Source organism: Mytilus californianus, unplaced genomic scaffold, assembly GCF_021869535.1.
Source record: "Mytilus californianus isolate M0D057914Y unplaced genomic scaffold, xbMytCali1.0.p SCAF_1, whole genome shotgun sequence".
Lineage (NCBI taxonomy): Eukaryota > Metazoa > Mollusca > Bivalvia > Mytilida > Mytilidae > Mytilus > Mytilus californianus.
Genome location: NW_026262581.1, coordinates 96,380,846 through 96,399,342, shown reverse-complemented (window position 1 = coordinate 96,399,342; position 18,497 = coordinate 96,380,846). Strand labels below are relative to the sequence as shown.

General features: G+C 32.3%; 1 protein-coding gene across 1 annotated transcript; it reads left to right on the top strand.

The window, feature by feature from the left end:
- The first annotated feature begins 16,594 nt into the window (after positions 1–16,594).
- Positions 16,595–18,144, top strand: LOC127710641 (serine protease 23-like). The gene has a single exon (XM_052216584.1). It carries the CDS (start codon positions 16,627–16,629, stop codon positions 17,716–17,718), a length of 1,092 nt encoding a protein of 363 aa, XP_052072544.1. The 5' UTR covers positions 16,595–16,626; the 3' UTR covers positions 17,719–18,144.
- Positions 18,145–18,497: the final 353 nt, after the last annotated feature.

Genomic DNA, 18,497 nt, shown 5'->3' with positions numbered 1-18,497 from the left:
TGTTACCAGTTCTAATCTGATTTCTCTCCTAAGAATTCAAATATGCTATTATCGTAGCAATTTAAACCAAAGTTTCTCCATTTGTACTTTGAATGAAACTTATACGAAACAAAATGCAAGCATTGAAATTTACACTGCAATCAATCCTCCTACTGAGGTTATACGATCAATTCAATTTATCCTTATAATCACCAATAACATGCGCCAATGACACGTAATTATGGATAAGTACATGCAATCAACATGCCAGATAAATAAAAGACCGCAAATCTACACTAATTTTCATTCAGAAACTTATTCCTATAGGAGAATTCCATAAAATGAACATGAAATATAATTTAGAGCAGTGAAATGAATATTTTTCTCCACGTACCATGTTACAACAACTGTGATAGAATTACGCGTCACTTGACAGGACTTGCAAGAAGGAAATTAAAACATAATCAATGGTCTTTAAAACCAATTCATTATTGCAAACCGGAATTTATTATAAGTTTTAATTGTACAGGTCGTGCTGAAAACAATAAAAGTTAAACATCTAAGTAAAACCTTGGGTGAAAATTTAGTGACGTTAAAATGTATCTCAATTAAATTCAGCGTACATTTATTTTCATCATAGAATGTATGCATCATCTGTATATGCGCAATATAGTTCACATTTTGTATTTTTCGATCAGAATTTCTGACAGAAAATATAGGAACTAAAAAAAAACGGCGGTCTCATGAATACATTTAGATTCTATTCTGTGATTGAGGGTACATGATCGGATCTTTGATCTCTTTTATTTTTTGGTTTTACTGCTGTGGATAGAATGCCAGCTCCTTAGGGTAACATGTATAATGATAGAGGATAGGAATTGGGTACCCCACATGACAAATGACGGAAAAATATTTGTTGAAATAACGTTAGCGATAAACATTTTACTCCATTTGACACTAATGGCAGCTACAAAATGAGATTTGACGAAAGACGATAAAAAATTAAGACTCACTTGACGCTAACGGTAGCAAAAAACAAACGTACCTGATGAAGGTTATTCCAGATACATAGTTGTAACAATATATATCATAGTATCCGTTTATTTAGCTATATCTTGGTCAGTACCGCTATTGCACTATTAGTCCCCGAAGATGTGTATACCATACGCCCATGCAGTACAAGTGTTTCGGTAATTGCAGAATCTAATGATACCTCTTGTCTGTAAATCTTTAGTGCATAACATTGCGTTATTGTGCTAAAACTAATTGGACATTTTCCTTAAGTAAGTTGACCAAAGAACCATGGCAATGTCTGTTCTGTATGGGCCCCTCTGATGCTCTCTAGCATTTTTTTTGCTTTTTAGTGTTAAGGTCAACAATAAAATTGTAATGGAAATATTTTTTAGATACACAGTTTTACTGCGCTTTCTTTTTAAAAATATTTTTATGGTGGACCCTTTGTGGCATCAGTAAAAATTTCATCTGGTGCAGGTGGCGGCCTATGCATGCTCATATGTTTGAAATAGGTGGATGTGTTGCTCTCTTTATCAACTTTTATAGTGTGATTGAAAAATACAGATGATATTTTGAATATTTTGGTTTTGTGCTCTTTACCTTTTATAATTTTGGCTTTCCAAACTTTTGGTCTCCAGTGTTCCTGATGAAGGTTATTCCAGAAACGTGTTGTGTGCAAGGAAATCATATCATTAATTTATTTTTATACTCAGCCAACTTTGTTGGTCCCTGTTGCTGGTGGATTATCAGTGCCCGAGGATATCATCAGTCCAGAAGGCAATGTTTCGATATTGCCATCTATCTGGGTGGTTTTTAACGACATTGACTGAATGTTAAGCCCTCGCACGGTCGGTTCGGTACCCGAAGGCGTTTGGTGAGCGATTAAATATTTTGTTGACAAAGTGCAGGAAAAGTGAAAAAAAGAACGGCCGCCATTTTGGTTTTGGTATGATCTTTTTGTTTGTTGATTATTTTGGTTAGTTTACTTCCTAAACAACGGCTGCTTCAAAGGCCAGGTTGGTCAGCTGTGCAGCCCGCTTACTACGATGACGGAGTACTAGTCGATGAGTTTCGGACATAGTGATAACGATGACAGGAAGCTTTATCAGGACCAATGACGATGTAGTAAGACAGTGAAATGGCGGTCCATTATCTAACACCTAGGATACAGTCCCTCGGACGTCAGTCGGCATAGCACCCCCCCCCTCCCCCTCCCCCATCCATAATGGGTGTTGGAGTGTATGCTGACGCAGGTATTTATATAGACCACAATATAGACTGTACAGCATTGGATTGGTTTCTGTCATCGAAAGTAGTAAGTCGTTGAGCCATCTATCAGTAAACCGACATCGCAGGTACAGTGGGTAAAGAGGAACTGACCGAGCACACGTCCGTTCAGTTGTAATGGCTTAGACGTGACCAATGTGATATTGCCATGATTTAAATGAAACACTTTGTCCGTAAATTTCAAGTTCATCAAATTGTGTAACTATTCTAAGCATAGGTTGCAACTCCCAACAGTTAATTAAAGTTGATCTTAGAGAGTTTATCTGTTCTGCATATGTCCTTTGGTGCTCTACATTTTATATTTTATATTTTCCAAAACTTTTGCCTTGAGTGTACTATTTGAAAGTAATTTTAAAGATTTTAGCGTTGTGCACACGAAATCATACCTTTTGGTTATTTAATAATCACTTAGTTTTTTTTTTTAATTTGGGAATTGTAAGTTCCCAATTATACCGTGTAAACTGACACTATACAAATGATGCACTAAGTAATTTTGATGAAATAAGGTTAGATTTTAGACAGCTTTTACGTTCTTACTAAGTTTGCAATCGTAAACATCAACTTTTGATATATGTTACTTCTTGCATATGTCGTACCGATAATCAACGACATCAACTGGACTACATGATTCTGGCTTTGAACAGCCACAAAAGGAATATGGCGGGGCTAGAAATTAATGTGAGTGCTCAATCCTTTTTTTTTTTGCCATGAGAAGTATTGTAACAGTTCAAAATTTAATAAAACTTTAAAAATCAGTTGAAAATATTTGACTCATCAGATCGGTACAATCACACTTAACAACATGACAAAACACATGACCCTTTGGAAAAGACAGAACAATACAGACACACAGAGTTATCATTTGGAACAACCTATAAGATAAAATAGCGCATGAAAATTCATTGAACAGATCAGCGATCTCGTCAGAGAGAGTCGAATGGATACTTCTACGTCTTATACTTTATACCCCCTCTTAATAGTTAATGGAAATAACACTTTATACATTGTGTGCGTCCGAAGCGCTTCCCTGATTTACCTTCACCAGGAACGCTCTAACCCACAAAGGAGTAGGGGCATTAAGGCCCGTGGTTTTGGCCCAAGAAAATAAAATGTTTGATTACTGTTTCCAAGTCGCACATAATGTTTGGAAATGAATAGGGTCAAGAAATATAAATGAATCACATAAAGATTTTATCTGTTGACATCACAATTAAGTCATAATGAGTACTGTTTTCACAAAAACGCTGAAAAATGCAGAATTTATGCAGTTTTTCCATTGTGGAAACATCCTGCGCAGCCAAGAAACAACAAAATAATTACAGAGAAGCTTTATTATAACTAATGACTTAATATCACCAAATATAAAGTTGTTTCTTGGGTGCACACATACTTTTCCAATCTAAAACATACTTGAAATTTGATGAAAAACATGGAAAATCAATTTTTTTTCAAAATATGCAAATTTAGTTCAATGTGAAATTTGTTTTTATTTTCTGAATACCTTGTACCTTAGTCTAGTTTGGAGTAATTTATGAATATGTATGGTAACTTTTAAATTTGCAGTAAAATGTGGGCCAAATAAGGGCTTTATTGTCCCTACTCCTTTGAAGGCCAACAATTTCAGCATAAATAAATGATGTGCTATACTAAGTTCTTGTTATGTCCAGATCTCTCCGCATCTCCTCCTTTAAAAGTGACTGATTTCAGAGAAAACTTTTACAGAAATTAATTTAGTTTCGAGAATTTAGTTGTCTATGGTATCTCCTAATCGTGGTGAATATGCTTCTTATAAGCCCAATAAATGTGAAAATACCTCATATGACCGATTTATGGTTACGTGTGGATACCTAATGACATTTTTAATCATTTTACCCCAAAGCACGACTTTGTCGCAACATACTATGTGTTGATATGAGATTGCTTTTCGCTCAAAGGGTACCATTATTGGATCCATTTTTTTTTTTTGTTAATTAAATCGCGTTTCGTATTTATAAAGTATAATTAATTATTTTTTAATTGAGTAAAATTGATAAAATCAATATCAAATATCTACGTTTTAAAGAGTTAAAGTTAAGGTAAATTCGCTATACAGCAAACAACAAAATATCCACGATTGAAATGTATATACTCTGATTGATACTAAGGTGTATGAATGATAATACTAAAAATGATCAATAATGCCCTTTAATAAAAAAAAAAGAAATGGTAAGCTCAATGGATTCTGCCATACAATCTCACTTTATCTCTTTCTGTCAGAGTGGCCTATATCAATAATACTTACAAATATATATGGTGTATTTTATTATTTAATTTAGTATCTATATACCGTACTATTTTGTCTTATCAATGTCTAATTGTCAAACTAGTTGTTCTTCAACCATATTTGTTCTTATTAAATGTATATTGAGTCCTGATCCGGTTAATTAACATATTTGATAAGATTTGTTTTTTTGTAAAAGCAAGGTAAAACTCGAATAATTAAGGTCTTGCAATTTTTCTCTAAATTGAAGATTTTCTCCCGCGCGAAATACAGATAAAACTTCTTTAGGAAATGAGCTGCGTTTAAAAAGCGGCTGATTATGTTACCGAGGTTAATTCACGAAAAATATTCACAATAAATATACGTGTTTCCTAGATATTTACAAACATATCATAGATAAATACTGAAATGAACGAATATTACCTAACATTTTTATACTCCCTCGCTTGAGCCTACGATTTTCGTTGCTACTCGGAATGCGATTTACTGGAATGCTATAGTCTTGGCTTGTGATAAGAAAAAAAAAAGATTCATAAAGACGCCAAAGAACAAAATATCATAAAATTTCCAATATATTTTTCCAACGGACTGTGCGTGCGTAATAGTTCTCTCTATAAGGCCAAATTTGTTAACTGGACATACCTTATAATTAAAGAGGCGCTTGAAAAGATAATTACCCCTGGATATAAAGAGACGGATTTACTTATACATTGTTCACAATTCATCAGAATTTGACAAATGGATAATCTCCTATTTAATCAAATATGGAGAAAATTTCAATAATTAATAATTGGCGATGGCATCTGACCATTGCGAGAACTTGACGTAGTCTTGTGGGGGTGTAATTGTACTTATACAAAGAAATTAACAATCATATTTGGATATCATTTCTGGAAAAATTACAGCAAAACTTATTTGGTAAGTTGTTTATCAGTTAAGTTTAATAAGAATAAATAGTTAACTTGTAACACGTAGAGAATATTATTTTAACATTTTAATTATAATAGGTTCATACTTCAGTATCGAAAAAATCCTCAATGTTGATAATCCGAAACTATTAATTTAGTGTTAAGTAAAAGTATTGTATTTAAAGAATAAAAACAGCTTTCTCTATATTTTTTTCTTTAATTATTCAGTTATTTTTACGTAAACTTAAAATCGTAAATACGCATGTATACAAATACGTTTTGTGAATTCCGAGACATATATATATATACAAGGCTCTGGTTCGTTATCACCACCTGGTTGTAGTATTAATTAGTGTTGAAGCTGGTGACAAAGATCTTTTATGTATTTTGATATTATTTTAGGAAAACAAAATTATTCAAAAACAACTATGTCCAAAAGTACTAACAATTGAATATAAACGCGCGGTATCTAATTCGTATACGCAGGACACTTGTTTATAGAAAAGCTTTCACTAGCAAAATAAAACCTAATAACACAAACCGAGCACCACAAAACCGTTCTAGGTCAGTGTTACTCGAAAAAGTTGCAACCTTAGTTTCAGTACATTCACATAATTTGATTGTAAAAAACAGACTTTAAATAAGGATAACTCCCTACTGATAATTTAAAACATGAAAATTGACTATCATAATGCATCAGTTCAATCCCGTCAGTCAGTGGTGTAGCTTGTTTGCTGGTGTATCCTCAATGTAAAATAATGGAGAGAATCCACTTCCATTATTGCCTGGTATATTTTCTATATAGAAAAAGTATAGTTTCATTAACATAGCGGATAAATTTGAGAATTTATTCGATGCGTGATGTTTATTTTGTATTCATCATCAGGGTCGGTTTTACATTGCTGCCTATTGAATTTCCCTTTTGTGTTTATGATTTAAATCTACTGGGGAATGGAACCATCAAAGTAAGGCTATTTCTTTCGCTGTCCTTGGCCATCAATAGATTATGTTCATGGTTTTTCCTATTTCCTTCTTCTCCGCGGACCAAAGCGTTGACTGTTGTCTAGAAATGTGGTAGCCCTGAACTTCTCTAACCCATTCTAAGGAGATATCCACGTTTGACGGCATAATTAAAACGCTAACAATGTAAACAATTGATCGATTTGGTAGGTAGTTAGTCTAAAGGGGCCACTGATGTTGCGAAGGGTTCAAAACACGACCAAACGATTTACTGCTAAGCTTTTACGTGCATAGCGCGCATTTCTCTCAGGACTTCAAAAGACGATTCGATTTGTTATCATTTGTCCCCATTCTGATAAAATGCATGCATTTTTGTATATCTAAACAGTCGTAACCCGTTCAAAATTGGTCTTTCTACTTGCCGGGAGAATTCGGCCAGGTGATCGTGTTTCTGTACTCAAGTCACCTTTGCATGCGGATGTTCTGAAAAGAGTTTACGAAGCAATATAGTGTCGCCCTCTAGCGACAACTACGGATCGCGTATATCGTCGTCGTCGTCCGTGTCATGATACTTTGGCATCACCAGCCCAGTAGCTCAGTATTTCAGTATACTAACATGAAGTAATCAGATGATTTTATTGAAATTTGCTGATATAAAAAAAAAACTCTTGAAATAAATGCATGTATCTCCATTAGTTTGTAAAACATATTTTCGAGCAGCCACTGTAAAAATCGGTTGGACATAGCTTGACTCATCAGATTGACTCGAAGTACAAACAAAACCCACAACTTATATAAAAACAAAAGACACAAAGTACCAATCTAAGAGTACTCGCGGTTACTGAAAGCTTGTTCAAAGCCATAAACAATTGATAAATTAATCAAATTTAAGGGTTTCCAATACCAAACACGGGCTTTGACATTTTTGCTTATACTATTTAGAGACGACAGTTTTTCTAGGAATATTCACACATATTTTATATTCCTGTTCCTTCAAAACCAATAGCGTAGGTATTTTGTTGTTCTCAGAACTACTAGTATCTTGTATGGTTGTTTCTTTAGGTCTTAAGAGTTCTCCCGCTACAAAGAAAGACCCTCATATTTCTTCTAAATCATTATGGAATCATAAATTCTTCCTTTTAATACAATTATCATTGTTAATTTGTTCAAGATGAGAAAACAGGAGAGTTCTTATCGTATTTTCGTCTATCTGTTATATTAATTAAATAGAAAAGAATGGAGAGTTTCAAACCCAAACCCTTTAGTTTTGAATGAGTATATTCCTTATCAGTGAAAAAGTATATGCACTCCCAGATTTAATCTGAGTTCTCCCCGATGTTGCCATGATATTTGTGGATATTCTTTTTCATATGCCTTGAAGTTTCGCATTCATATTTTATGTACATTATAAGTACAGCTGACCAACTTTGGAATGAGGGAAAATTTTTGAATCACAACTTTTTATGCATTCTTTGATTATTTGGTAATGTCACCCACTTTATAAAAATACGCTGAACTGGACAATATAAAGCTGATAGATTTCGCGATACAGGGGTTTGAGGGTTTAAATATGACATATTTTCATCTTTTTCATCTGGTAGGACTGAATACTCAGTTTTGAACTTGGATTCTTTCAAATAAAATTATCCATGCTTCAAGGTTGATTTGACTTGGATCAATTCCTATAAACTTAAAAATGATGTTTGTTTGAGTTTTCAATTCATTATACCGTAATCTTTTGTAAAAAAATATTAAGAAGAATTTGACATTTAATTGCACAATGGTAACCTAAAATCAGCTAACATGTATGTTTTTTAATTTTGGTTCATTGATATGTTTCGGAGTTTAGTGTGACGTCCATTTTCGCTGAACTAGAATACATTATTGTTTAGGGGCCAGCTGAAGCCCGCCTACGTGTGCGGGATTTTCTTGCTGTGTTGAAGACCCATGGGTAACCGTGGGCAGTTTTTTTCTGCTCTTAGGTCGGGTTGTTGCCACTTTGACACATTCCCCGTTTCCATTTTCAATTTGATTACACATATTCTATGCATGTATTTATTTGAATTAATTCATAGTTATAAAACTTTAACCATACAAGACTTCTGAACATTTAGTTTATTTACATTCAAGCGATTGTGTATCCATGGTATAATCTATCAAAGATGTTTAATATCATAAGAACTACCTATAGGGTTATTACATCGTGAGAATCTTTTATCAAACAAAATTTAGAATAACAACTAGTTTTCACATTTAAAAAAAAAATGAACTGGTTAAAATCGGAGTTCTTCTGTTTATCTGTCAAATTGAAATAGGGGATAAGCTACACAAATAGTAAAACTGAGATTTCCATACAGTTTTCATCATAACGGACGGAAAACTAAGCTTTTCAGTTCACACGACATACGCTTGTGAATAATGAATATGTATATATATATATATATATATATATATATATCATTTAGGTTCATTATTTTTTTTTCTAAATTCACTTTGTGAATCCCACAACAATACCTGAAAATGATTAAAAGGAAAGAAATTAGAGAAAAAGCGGAAATTGAGTTCAAATATATATAGTCTTTACAGAAACCAAGATTTTTTTGTTTATCTTTTTTACATTTCAAAACAAACATATAGTCCTAAGAACCTTGAACACGTACATTACAAAACAGAATAAACAACTACATTGTAATTTAAAACGGAATTATTTTCTATCGGAAATTGAAATTAGTGTTCTTTAATAACATGAACTCGTTGTACCATCTTATATCCTTCCTTATCAAGACTTCTCCTTGCATAAGTTTTGAAAGAAGCAATTTTGCAATATTTTTGTTAATTTTTCATAACTCGGATTCGCATTTGTTTACGATCATTTATTAAATAGTATTCCTTATCTGTTAATGCACCTTAAAGTTATACCAGTACATGTACCTAATGACCAGTAATTAGATCTTGATGGATTTCAGGTATACTATAGAGCGGGGGTGTACATTTAAAATATACCCCACATTTTAAGGACTTTTCCTAATTTAGCTAAAGTATTTTAAACAGCGGGATAGACTCGTTTTAATGGAAATAAATAACAGATCAATTTGGTTAAGTAAGTCTGTAATATCTGTCTTGATAAACCAAAGTCATTTTAACGATAATTTTGTAACTGATGTTTAAAATATTGTAATTCAGAGCTTACTATATGGTGTGGGCGCCTGATATTCATCCAGGAGCGTATGATGGCCTATGTAGAACTATTTTGGCCAACTTGAGTCCGCGTTGGGATACTTTCTCATTGGTATTCTTATCATTGATACACTATTACGGCGAATTCCATCGATGGTGTTTTGATTTTTTTAAATACTGATACTCATTGAAAACATGTGTAAAAAAATCTATTTTAATGAAAAATGGTAAGTTTACTAACACTAAAAAAATGTAATAGTTATAAAGGTACTAAATGTATCTGTTAAAAATCACTTTTATTTTCTAAAGACCCTTAGTAGTTATTAACAAAAATATCGAACTTTTTTACCGAGAAAATAGCTACTAACCATTAGAACAAATACACTGCGTCTGAAAATACTTTCAACAATAAGAGTGCACGAATTTCTAACGAAGTTTATCAAGGATGCTTATTTCTATGACCTTCTCACCCCGGAAAAAGAAACAGAATATACATTGAATAAAAATAACCAACAGATAGGATAAGTAAATTAATGGATATCTCGGATTGACGATCGAGTACAATTGCAAATGTTTTAAATGTCACGTTGAGAGAGAAGAAAACAAACTAATATTAATGATTATAATCATGAAAGAAACATATGTCGTTAGTTACATAAAAAAACTTTGCGAGAAATGTCTTTTTGTGGCTTTTTTAACAAGGAGATTAAATATAAATGATTAATTAAACCACAGATATCATTATGAAACTATCGATATCTCTGACAACAAATAAGATAACACTTGTTTGCTTGTCTTAATGCTGTCCGTTTTCGGTCAGCAAGCAAATGCAATATTTTTGTTTGATTAAAGACCTTGACAATCTGCATGAATCCAGACTATGAATCTACTAGGGGCTGATAATCTCCTAAAACAATTTACGACAAATCTGACAAAACGGAGGCAAAAGAATAACTTCACATTATGTTCTTCAAATTCTTACAATTTTAGAAAAGCTGCGCTGTATGTCATAATCCCCTTTTGATCCAACCAGAGAAATACTCATCATCAAGTCCTAAACATTATTTATAACGTGTTGTTTTCATTTTTGACAGCACTGGCATCTGCTGGTGGATTACCAGTCCCCGAGGGTATCATCAGCTAAACTGACATAATTTATTACAAACCTTTCTACAATTGTCCATTTAAAATGTTTTAAATTATAAAGAAACTAATGTTTCATCTTCCTCAGGCAAAGTTGACCTTAGACTGATTTGGCTATCATTGTAGGTCTTTTTTGGTCATATAGCCCTTCAACTGTTTCGGTTCTTATTCATCCTTGGCTTTCAAATATTTGGCTTTGAACGTTCCTGATGAAGGTAAATCCAGAAAAGCGCTTCGAACGCATGAAAATTATAACGTGTTGTTTTCCCTTTTTTCGTTAAAATCTGACAAGAAATGCACTATTTTTTCCCAAACAGTTTCAAAGACAACTATCGCAACAAATCTCAATTGCTTTAAATAAAAAAATCAACCCAGAAACAAAGCAAAAACAAAATACACATCTCCACCACATGTCGCGATAAAATTCGCTGAATTGTAATTCTTTTATGCAGGTTTTCCTTCCTTGTTCTTACCGACATAATTGAAACAATGAACATTTTTGTATGAAATTACTCGTTATTTACGACATCATTCCACTTTTACATGTATTTACATAATAGTTATTGAAAAACTGGTCATTATCGTGATATATGGACTGCCCAAAGGACAGTGGTATTGACTAAGACAGCTATAATGACTGAGCCGTAGGCGAGGTCATTATCGCTGTCACAGTCAATACCACTGTCCTACGGGCAGTCCATGTATCACGATAATGACCAGTTCTTCAATAACTATTCTGTTTATTTCATTGAGGAATCATGTTTTTAAAAATTCTCATAAACTCAAATTGTTCAAAACAAACTCAGTTATTGAACGATTTCTATAGGAAAGAGTGAAGACCAGTCATAGTGATAACTATAAGTCACTGCCATTCATTTAAGTGCAATCTATTGTATATGAAAACAATATAAAGTTTTCTATAATTTTATAATTAACGAAAATATATGGTAAACAATTCAACAACTTCAATATAAAATTGAAAATAGGAAAATGTTTTATTAAAGGGACATCTCTATCAACAGAGAAACCACTCCCCATCGGTCACTAACATGTAAAAGTCTGTTAACGACCGGTTTTCTGGTCCGTTTTTTTTCTGCTAAAGACCGATAGAAATTATTACTGAAGAATAAAGAATGTCATGTGGCCCCTTGTTATCCAATAAGAGAAGCTAATTCTTAACCGATATGAAATAATTATTTTTACCATGACCTGATGATCCTCAATAGAGGATATCGCTTTGAACTTTCTTACCTTGACGTCAAAAAAGTATTGTATCAATATGCTTAACAGATTATACTTAATTAATTTACTGACATAGTTTAGATCTAAATCGTTAATAAAACCTGTAAGAAGCTTATCTTTCATTCAGGATTCACTATTTTTTAAGCGCATGTAGGAGTCTGATGACAAAAACTAGGTATATTATCCAAATATATCAGACTCGGCAATTTATGAAAATTAAATTATATTTCATCGGTCAATAGCTTAGAATAAACATGTAAATTATTGAAAGTTTAAAACAGTTCAAAAGAGTACAAATACTGAAAAGTCTTAAATGATTACAATAAATATTATGTATTTGAGCTAAACGTAAAGTACAACATGTACCAAGTAAAACTTCCTTTTGATCAATGAACCATGAAAATGAGGTCAGCGTAAAGATGACCAGGGTCAGACAGACTTCCAATGATTTCATAAATCACAAATAGCTGATATTCTTTTCAAGACATATTTGAGAAACAGATTTCAGTAGGGAAACTTACCGTTGATTAATGGATCATGAAAATCAGATCAAGGACAGGCGAGACAGACATGTGCACCTTACAATATAATTCATACTGGTAGGTTGAAAATATTTGACCTATTTCTTAAAGAATATAAAAAACTGATCTAAGAATACACATTAAATTGATAATTGAACCATGAATTGAGTTCAAGGTCACGTGATTCATGGCAGATCGTGCATAGTGTACAATTATTCTTTAGAACATACTCACCCCTTCTCGTCCAATGAAAAGTCAGTTTTTTCCCTTCTAATTTTCATAGTACATGGCTTTCCATGCACTATGAAATGCTATACATGAATGACTTTTCATTGTAGATTAATTATGAATTTCAAGTGAACTCTTAATAACTTCACTAACGAAGTGTACAATCCCCTGAGGCATTTTTCTTGAGAAAATAGCCTAATGATTAAATATGAAAGAGAAAAGAATTATAAAAAACATTTAGAACATTGCAAATCTTTATATTAATGGTACATATATATAACAAACAAAGAATAAAATAAAATGGGGGCAATGATGTAGGTAAAATCATCTTTTATACAATTTTTATACCAGACATTCGAGTCGATTATTTTTTTTCAAGAAATCAATGTCAGACTGCTCATATATAAAGCAAAGGATTTTTTGAGAGAAAAAACCCACAGTACATGTACATTCATCAATAAAAAGTAAGCATCTGATGTTGAATGGTCGTAATTCAAATATTTATAGAGTAAGTTTTATAATCATAAAAAAATATTCAAATTTCAGAAAGCGGATTGATATAACATTGTGTGCTAATTAAAATCAAGAAATTTAAGGTATACTTAAAGTATTAAATTTTTACCTGATGCAGAAGAAAAACTCAAATGTTTGAACAATTTATCCTTTTTGTCCTCACAAACTATGTCAGTGCTATTTCATTCCATCCATTGCAATGGTCATTACCTATGTTATATACTCACTTCATTATAAAAAGTGAATTCTTATTTAGTGTTGAATATTACAATGGGAAAGGATAATTTTGTAAAGTCACGAAAGCCGTGAATATGTTCTAAATTGGTCAGACAATACTTGGTCATACGCCGAGGGCTTTAAATCTTCATAAAACATGACCAAGTATTGTCTAACCTATAAATAGACCAATATAATCATAACTCATGATTTAGAATATAGCAAAGTGCTCTCGACCAATGAAATTGTAGGATTCGATGCCTCTTAATTGTGAAGAATGAATGTAAATCATGTTCTTAGTAAGGGATTATCCTATTATTTGGGTCTTTTTACAGTTCAAAACAAAGAGTTTCTATAAATGAGTTACAACTGCCCTGAAGCACATTTATCAGATTGGTAGGAGTGATCACACAGTGATTGAAACTAACTAAAAGTTGAATTGAGAAACAAACAAAAATCTAAAATAAGTTGAAGTTTACTGGTGCAGTGAAATGTTATTATGAAAATATTAATAACTTCAAATTACTAAAATATTAAACAATACCAAAGCAAAGCAAAAAAGAGAACAACAATCTTTTAGATAAAAAAATAACCTAAATCTTTAGCTTTCCAAAACTTTGATTACTTGATCAGTGGTTGGGAATAATATTTATTTCCAATATTCCGATAAAAAAACAGGAATTTAATTTTGAACATATTAAAAACTTTTAAAGGTATTATTTTTGTAAATTTCTAAAATTTGTAAAATATTATTTGATGTAAAAAGCCGGACCAAAATATTGGCTGTAAAATAAAATTTAGTTGTACCTCAAATGTATTAATTGATTTAAACTGTAAATAAAAAAAGGATAATTCCTCACTAAAATATTACATGATTTATATTCATACTTACAATCAGGAAACATATACAATTTCTACTTTTTCTTTCTACTGTTGTGTCACCTAATATCTATAACGCTTTTTTTTTTTAAATATTTCCCAAATGATATGAAAGTCCTTACATCACTAAAACTAATCCATAAATGACATGCCGAAAAAGAAAGTCATGCATCAATTATAAACATTGCACTGACAATGAAACTAATTCTTGAATAGATAATTTGAGCCTTGAGCACTTTACAATATTCTAAGTTTGTAAGAGAATGATAATCCCTTACTTCATGATAAGTACTCGCTAACGCTCGTACTTAATCATGAAGAAAGGGATTATCATTCTCTTACATATACAAAGTAAAGACTAAATCATGAGCAAAAGCTTATCGTTGATCACTGATTAATGAACAAAAGTTCGAGGTCACCCGACATGCCAGATAGACGTGTACACTTTATAGCGATTTTATAGACAAAATATAGTTGACAAATTACTTATAGAAAATGATATTAAACTGACTTTATCACAAAACTTAACACAAAGTTTGGTAAGTCATTAAGGTCAAACTACAGGATGAGTGACAGATTTGTATATAAGATTTTGCTTACAATTGTGGTATGTTGAAACTCGTTAAAGATGCCAGGCTTATAAGAATACATTGTTACGTCAGACGCACGATTCTTCTTCACAAGACTCAATAGTAGTGCTTGAATAAAAAAAGTTGGAAGGCCAAATACATGATAAAAATAGAAAAATAATACATTCATCTCTTTTACTTTTTGAAAGATTATTGAATGAAATCTTTCAAAATGATGAACATTAGTATAGAAAGAACGTTTCTCTAATTTTTGTGCTATTTTCACAATTCTTGATCGGTGTGAGAACAATATTTCTCCTCACTTGTAAAATATCTGTTCTCGGCAAATGATTGTTCGAAATTTAATTATGACGTCAGATTTTCTTGGTTTCTTCTGAATATTATATTTTTATCAGGCCATATATTTATAAAATCAAGGGGTATTAGAAATTGCATGTATTTCTAAATATCCTATTTTCTGGAACTCAAAGAGTCTTACAATGCCCTCGGGAAATATGAATTTTCTCATCATATTTTCCTATGGCAATGCAAATAAATGTATACTATTCTCTTATGGTTGTGGCCGGTTATCCTTTTCTTGCATGACGAGATAATCCTCGTATCACACTCCGTGCCGTGTGATACGAGAAAGTGATACAAAAAATGTTTTAATTTGATTGGCTTATCCAGCATCGTGAGACGGTATTAAGACATTTCCGTTGGCTAATTGTTAGGTCATTAATAACTTTCAAAAGTTAAGACGATGTACCTTTCGTCCATGGCAACGGACATATGTGATTTTTTCAATAATATACAAACACTCACACTTTTCACCTGGAAATCTTCTTTTTGTCAAATATTATTAATATGACCCGACAATTGTTCGTTCAAAGTTCACATTTAGGATTTTGTATATTTTTATAATTCATGCTTTTTATTATCATTCCGAGTCGTCATTGGTTTTTAATAATTCAATAGTTCATTGTATAGTACACTATTCAAAAGTTAATTGTATTTTACACTTAACTATAATCCTTTCATTTAAATTAATTATCAAAGATTTATATCCGTCTTTATGATAAAAGATTGTGTAACAAAGAATATAGATAAATTGACACTAAGTGATAACTGTCGAAAGCCATTCTTCACAAACTTATACGAAACATGTTTTTAATCCGTAATCCCCGCTTTCGGCAAAACGCGATTTATAATATTTGATAAAAAGATATTTTGATTGGTTCATTTTACGCATGTCAATCAGTCTTTTGAAATTGTATTTTATATATGTTTTTATGTTGTTATTCATTTTATGTTTTAATGTTTGAATTATATGGATGCTAAATAAATATGTAAACTTTCCAGCGACTTGGACTTTATCTGAGCTACCGCTAGTTTCCCCCGAAACTAATTAATATGACAGAGGTGACCAACAACCTGGTCATATTACTCTCGTTATTTAATCTAAATAGTAATTATAATGGGAGAGTTTCAAAAAGTCAAATATTTAGTTAGCTAACCATATTTGCATACAGTGGAATAATTATAAGATTAGTTAACGCCGTCGTTCAAAATGATCAAAAACATTATGATATAAAGGTCTTAAGTTGAAATGATAAAAAAAAAACGAAATGCAAGGATGGTTCTAATCGCAAATTTGTGTAACGTGTTATTTCTTTTCTATTGCAGGGAGATGAACAACCACAAATAACTCTCATGCCGTGGACAAAAGGATGTTGACATTGCTTGACATCACAATTGTATTCTTGAAATTTATCTTCATTTTAAGTATAGCTTCCCCTATGCATATACACGAAATTAACAACAAATCAACGTACAAACTTTTTAAACGGCTTCAGTACGAATTTTCCCAACAGATATCTTTACGACTTTTGCTTTCAACGTACGATTTGATTCATTATCATCCAAATCGCCAAGAACCGACTTTTAGTACTGTTGTACGGCATAAAAATACGTTTCCAGACAGAAAAGAGGCTTCAGCACTTGTTCAATCATCTTATACTTTGGAGAAAAGACATCCGAGATATTTCCATAGAATTTTCATACATGGTCGAGACGACCGACAACCGGTTCCTACAACAGACCTGAGAGAATATCCTTATTATAATATTGTTCGTCTTTCAGTTGGATGTACAGGGACGCTTATTACCCCTTCTTTCGTGTTAACTGCTGCACACTGTGTACACGATGGGAAGCAATTTAAGGAAAACATAAATCTTTTAAAAGTTGAAATCTTACATCGAATCAATTACAAAATTCATTATGTGAATGAAATAATTGTTCCTAATACTTGGCTTGATGCCAGAAATGATCCACCTACTTTTCAATCCGCCTATGATTATGCAGTTATAAAATTACAAACTCCTGTTACAGGGCGAACCTCTTTCACTCCCCTGTATGTTCCTGGACCAATAATTTCTGATGAAATATATTTTCTTGGATATTCATGGTACACCTATCTACAGTTGTGGAAATCTGAATGCTCGGGTTGGGGGAGTAGAGTTTGGTACCATGGTAATATCTTAGTAAGCCACTGTGATACAGTCATCGGTAATTCGGGTGCCTCGGTATATTTAGAAGACAGGAGAACAAATCATAGAAGACTTATTGGCGTGTTGTCTAGTTCTTCTAAGACTGCAGGCAATAATGTTAGTTCACAAGTGACTCTGACTTCTCTCTTGACAGCAAACAAACTCAATGACATTTGCTCAATTATTTCGCCGGAAGGAGAAAACCATGGAGTTTGTACCCCACAGACAAATAATATAGATCCGGTATACACTAGACTTCCGTTATATGGATGAAAATAATAATTCGGTTTAATTCAGGGATTCTCAATGCAAGTTTTATATAGTTTCCTGCTAGTAATTAACGTGTTGATCTTCACCGTTCACCGTGTAAGTGTAATGTTGGGTAATGATAGGCATGAATAAATTATCCATTGGTCTGTGATGTGTTTAAATGTGTTTGTCTAAGTTTGTATGATTCTTTCAATAAAAAACTATATATTTTAATGCGAGTAAAAGGGATTGTTTGATTGAAATTCTTTAAAAAAAACAAACAAAATATTCCTTTGAAGAAAATTAGTAAGATAATTATAATTAAGCGGTAAAGGTATTGCATATAATAAATTTATCAGATAAAACCAAAAAATATGTAATGCGAACATACGAAAACAACTTCTGATCCTTTAGTTTTGCTAACCTCTCTTCTATTAAATCCAGTTTGCAACGGGGAGTTTGTCGCATTCATATTAATAATAAACATTTTTTGTTTCTAAGAGTCTACATTATTCTTTATCATACTTCTGAAAATATTAGCACATAGTGTGACGTCACCCCTGATACACCATTATAATCCCGAATTGTCTCGTTAATTTCACATAACTACAGGGTCCGATTTCTACTGATTTTTCTATCAATTTTCTTATCCGTAGACTTGTCTTTGAAAGGTGTTCACAACGCCTGGATGATTGTTTGGCAATTTCCTTCCATGTAACATTGTCACGACTTGTCGTTGGTGATTATGTTTTGTTGGTATCTGTCGTCTGCATTGGATCTTAACATCTTTGTCTCTGTTGACA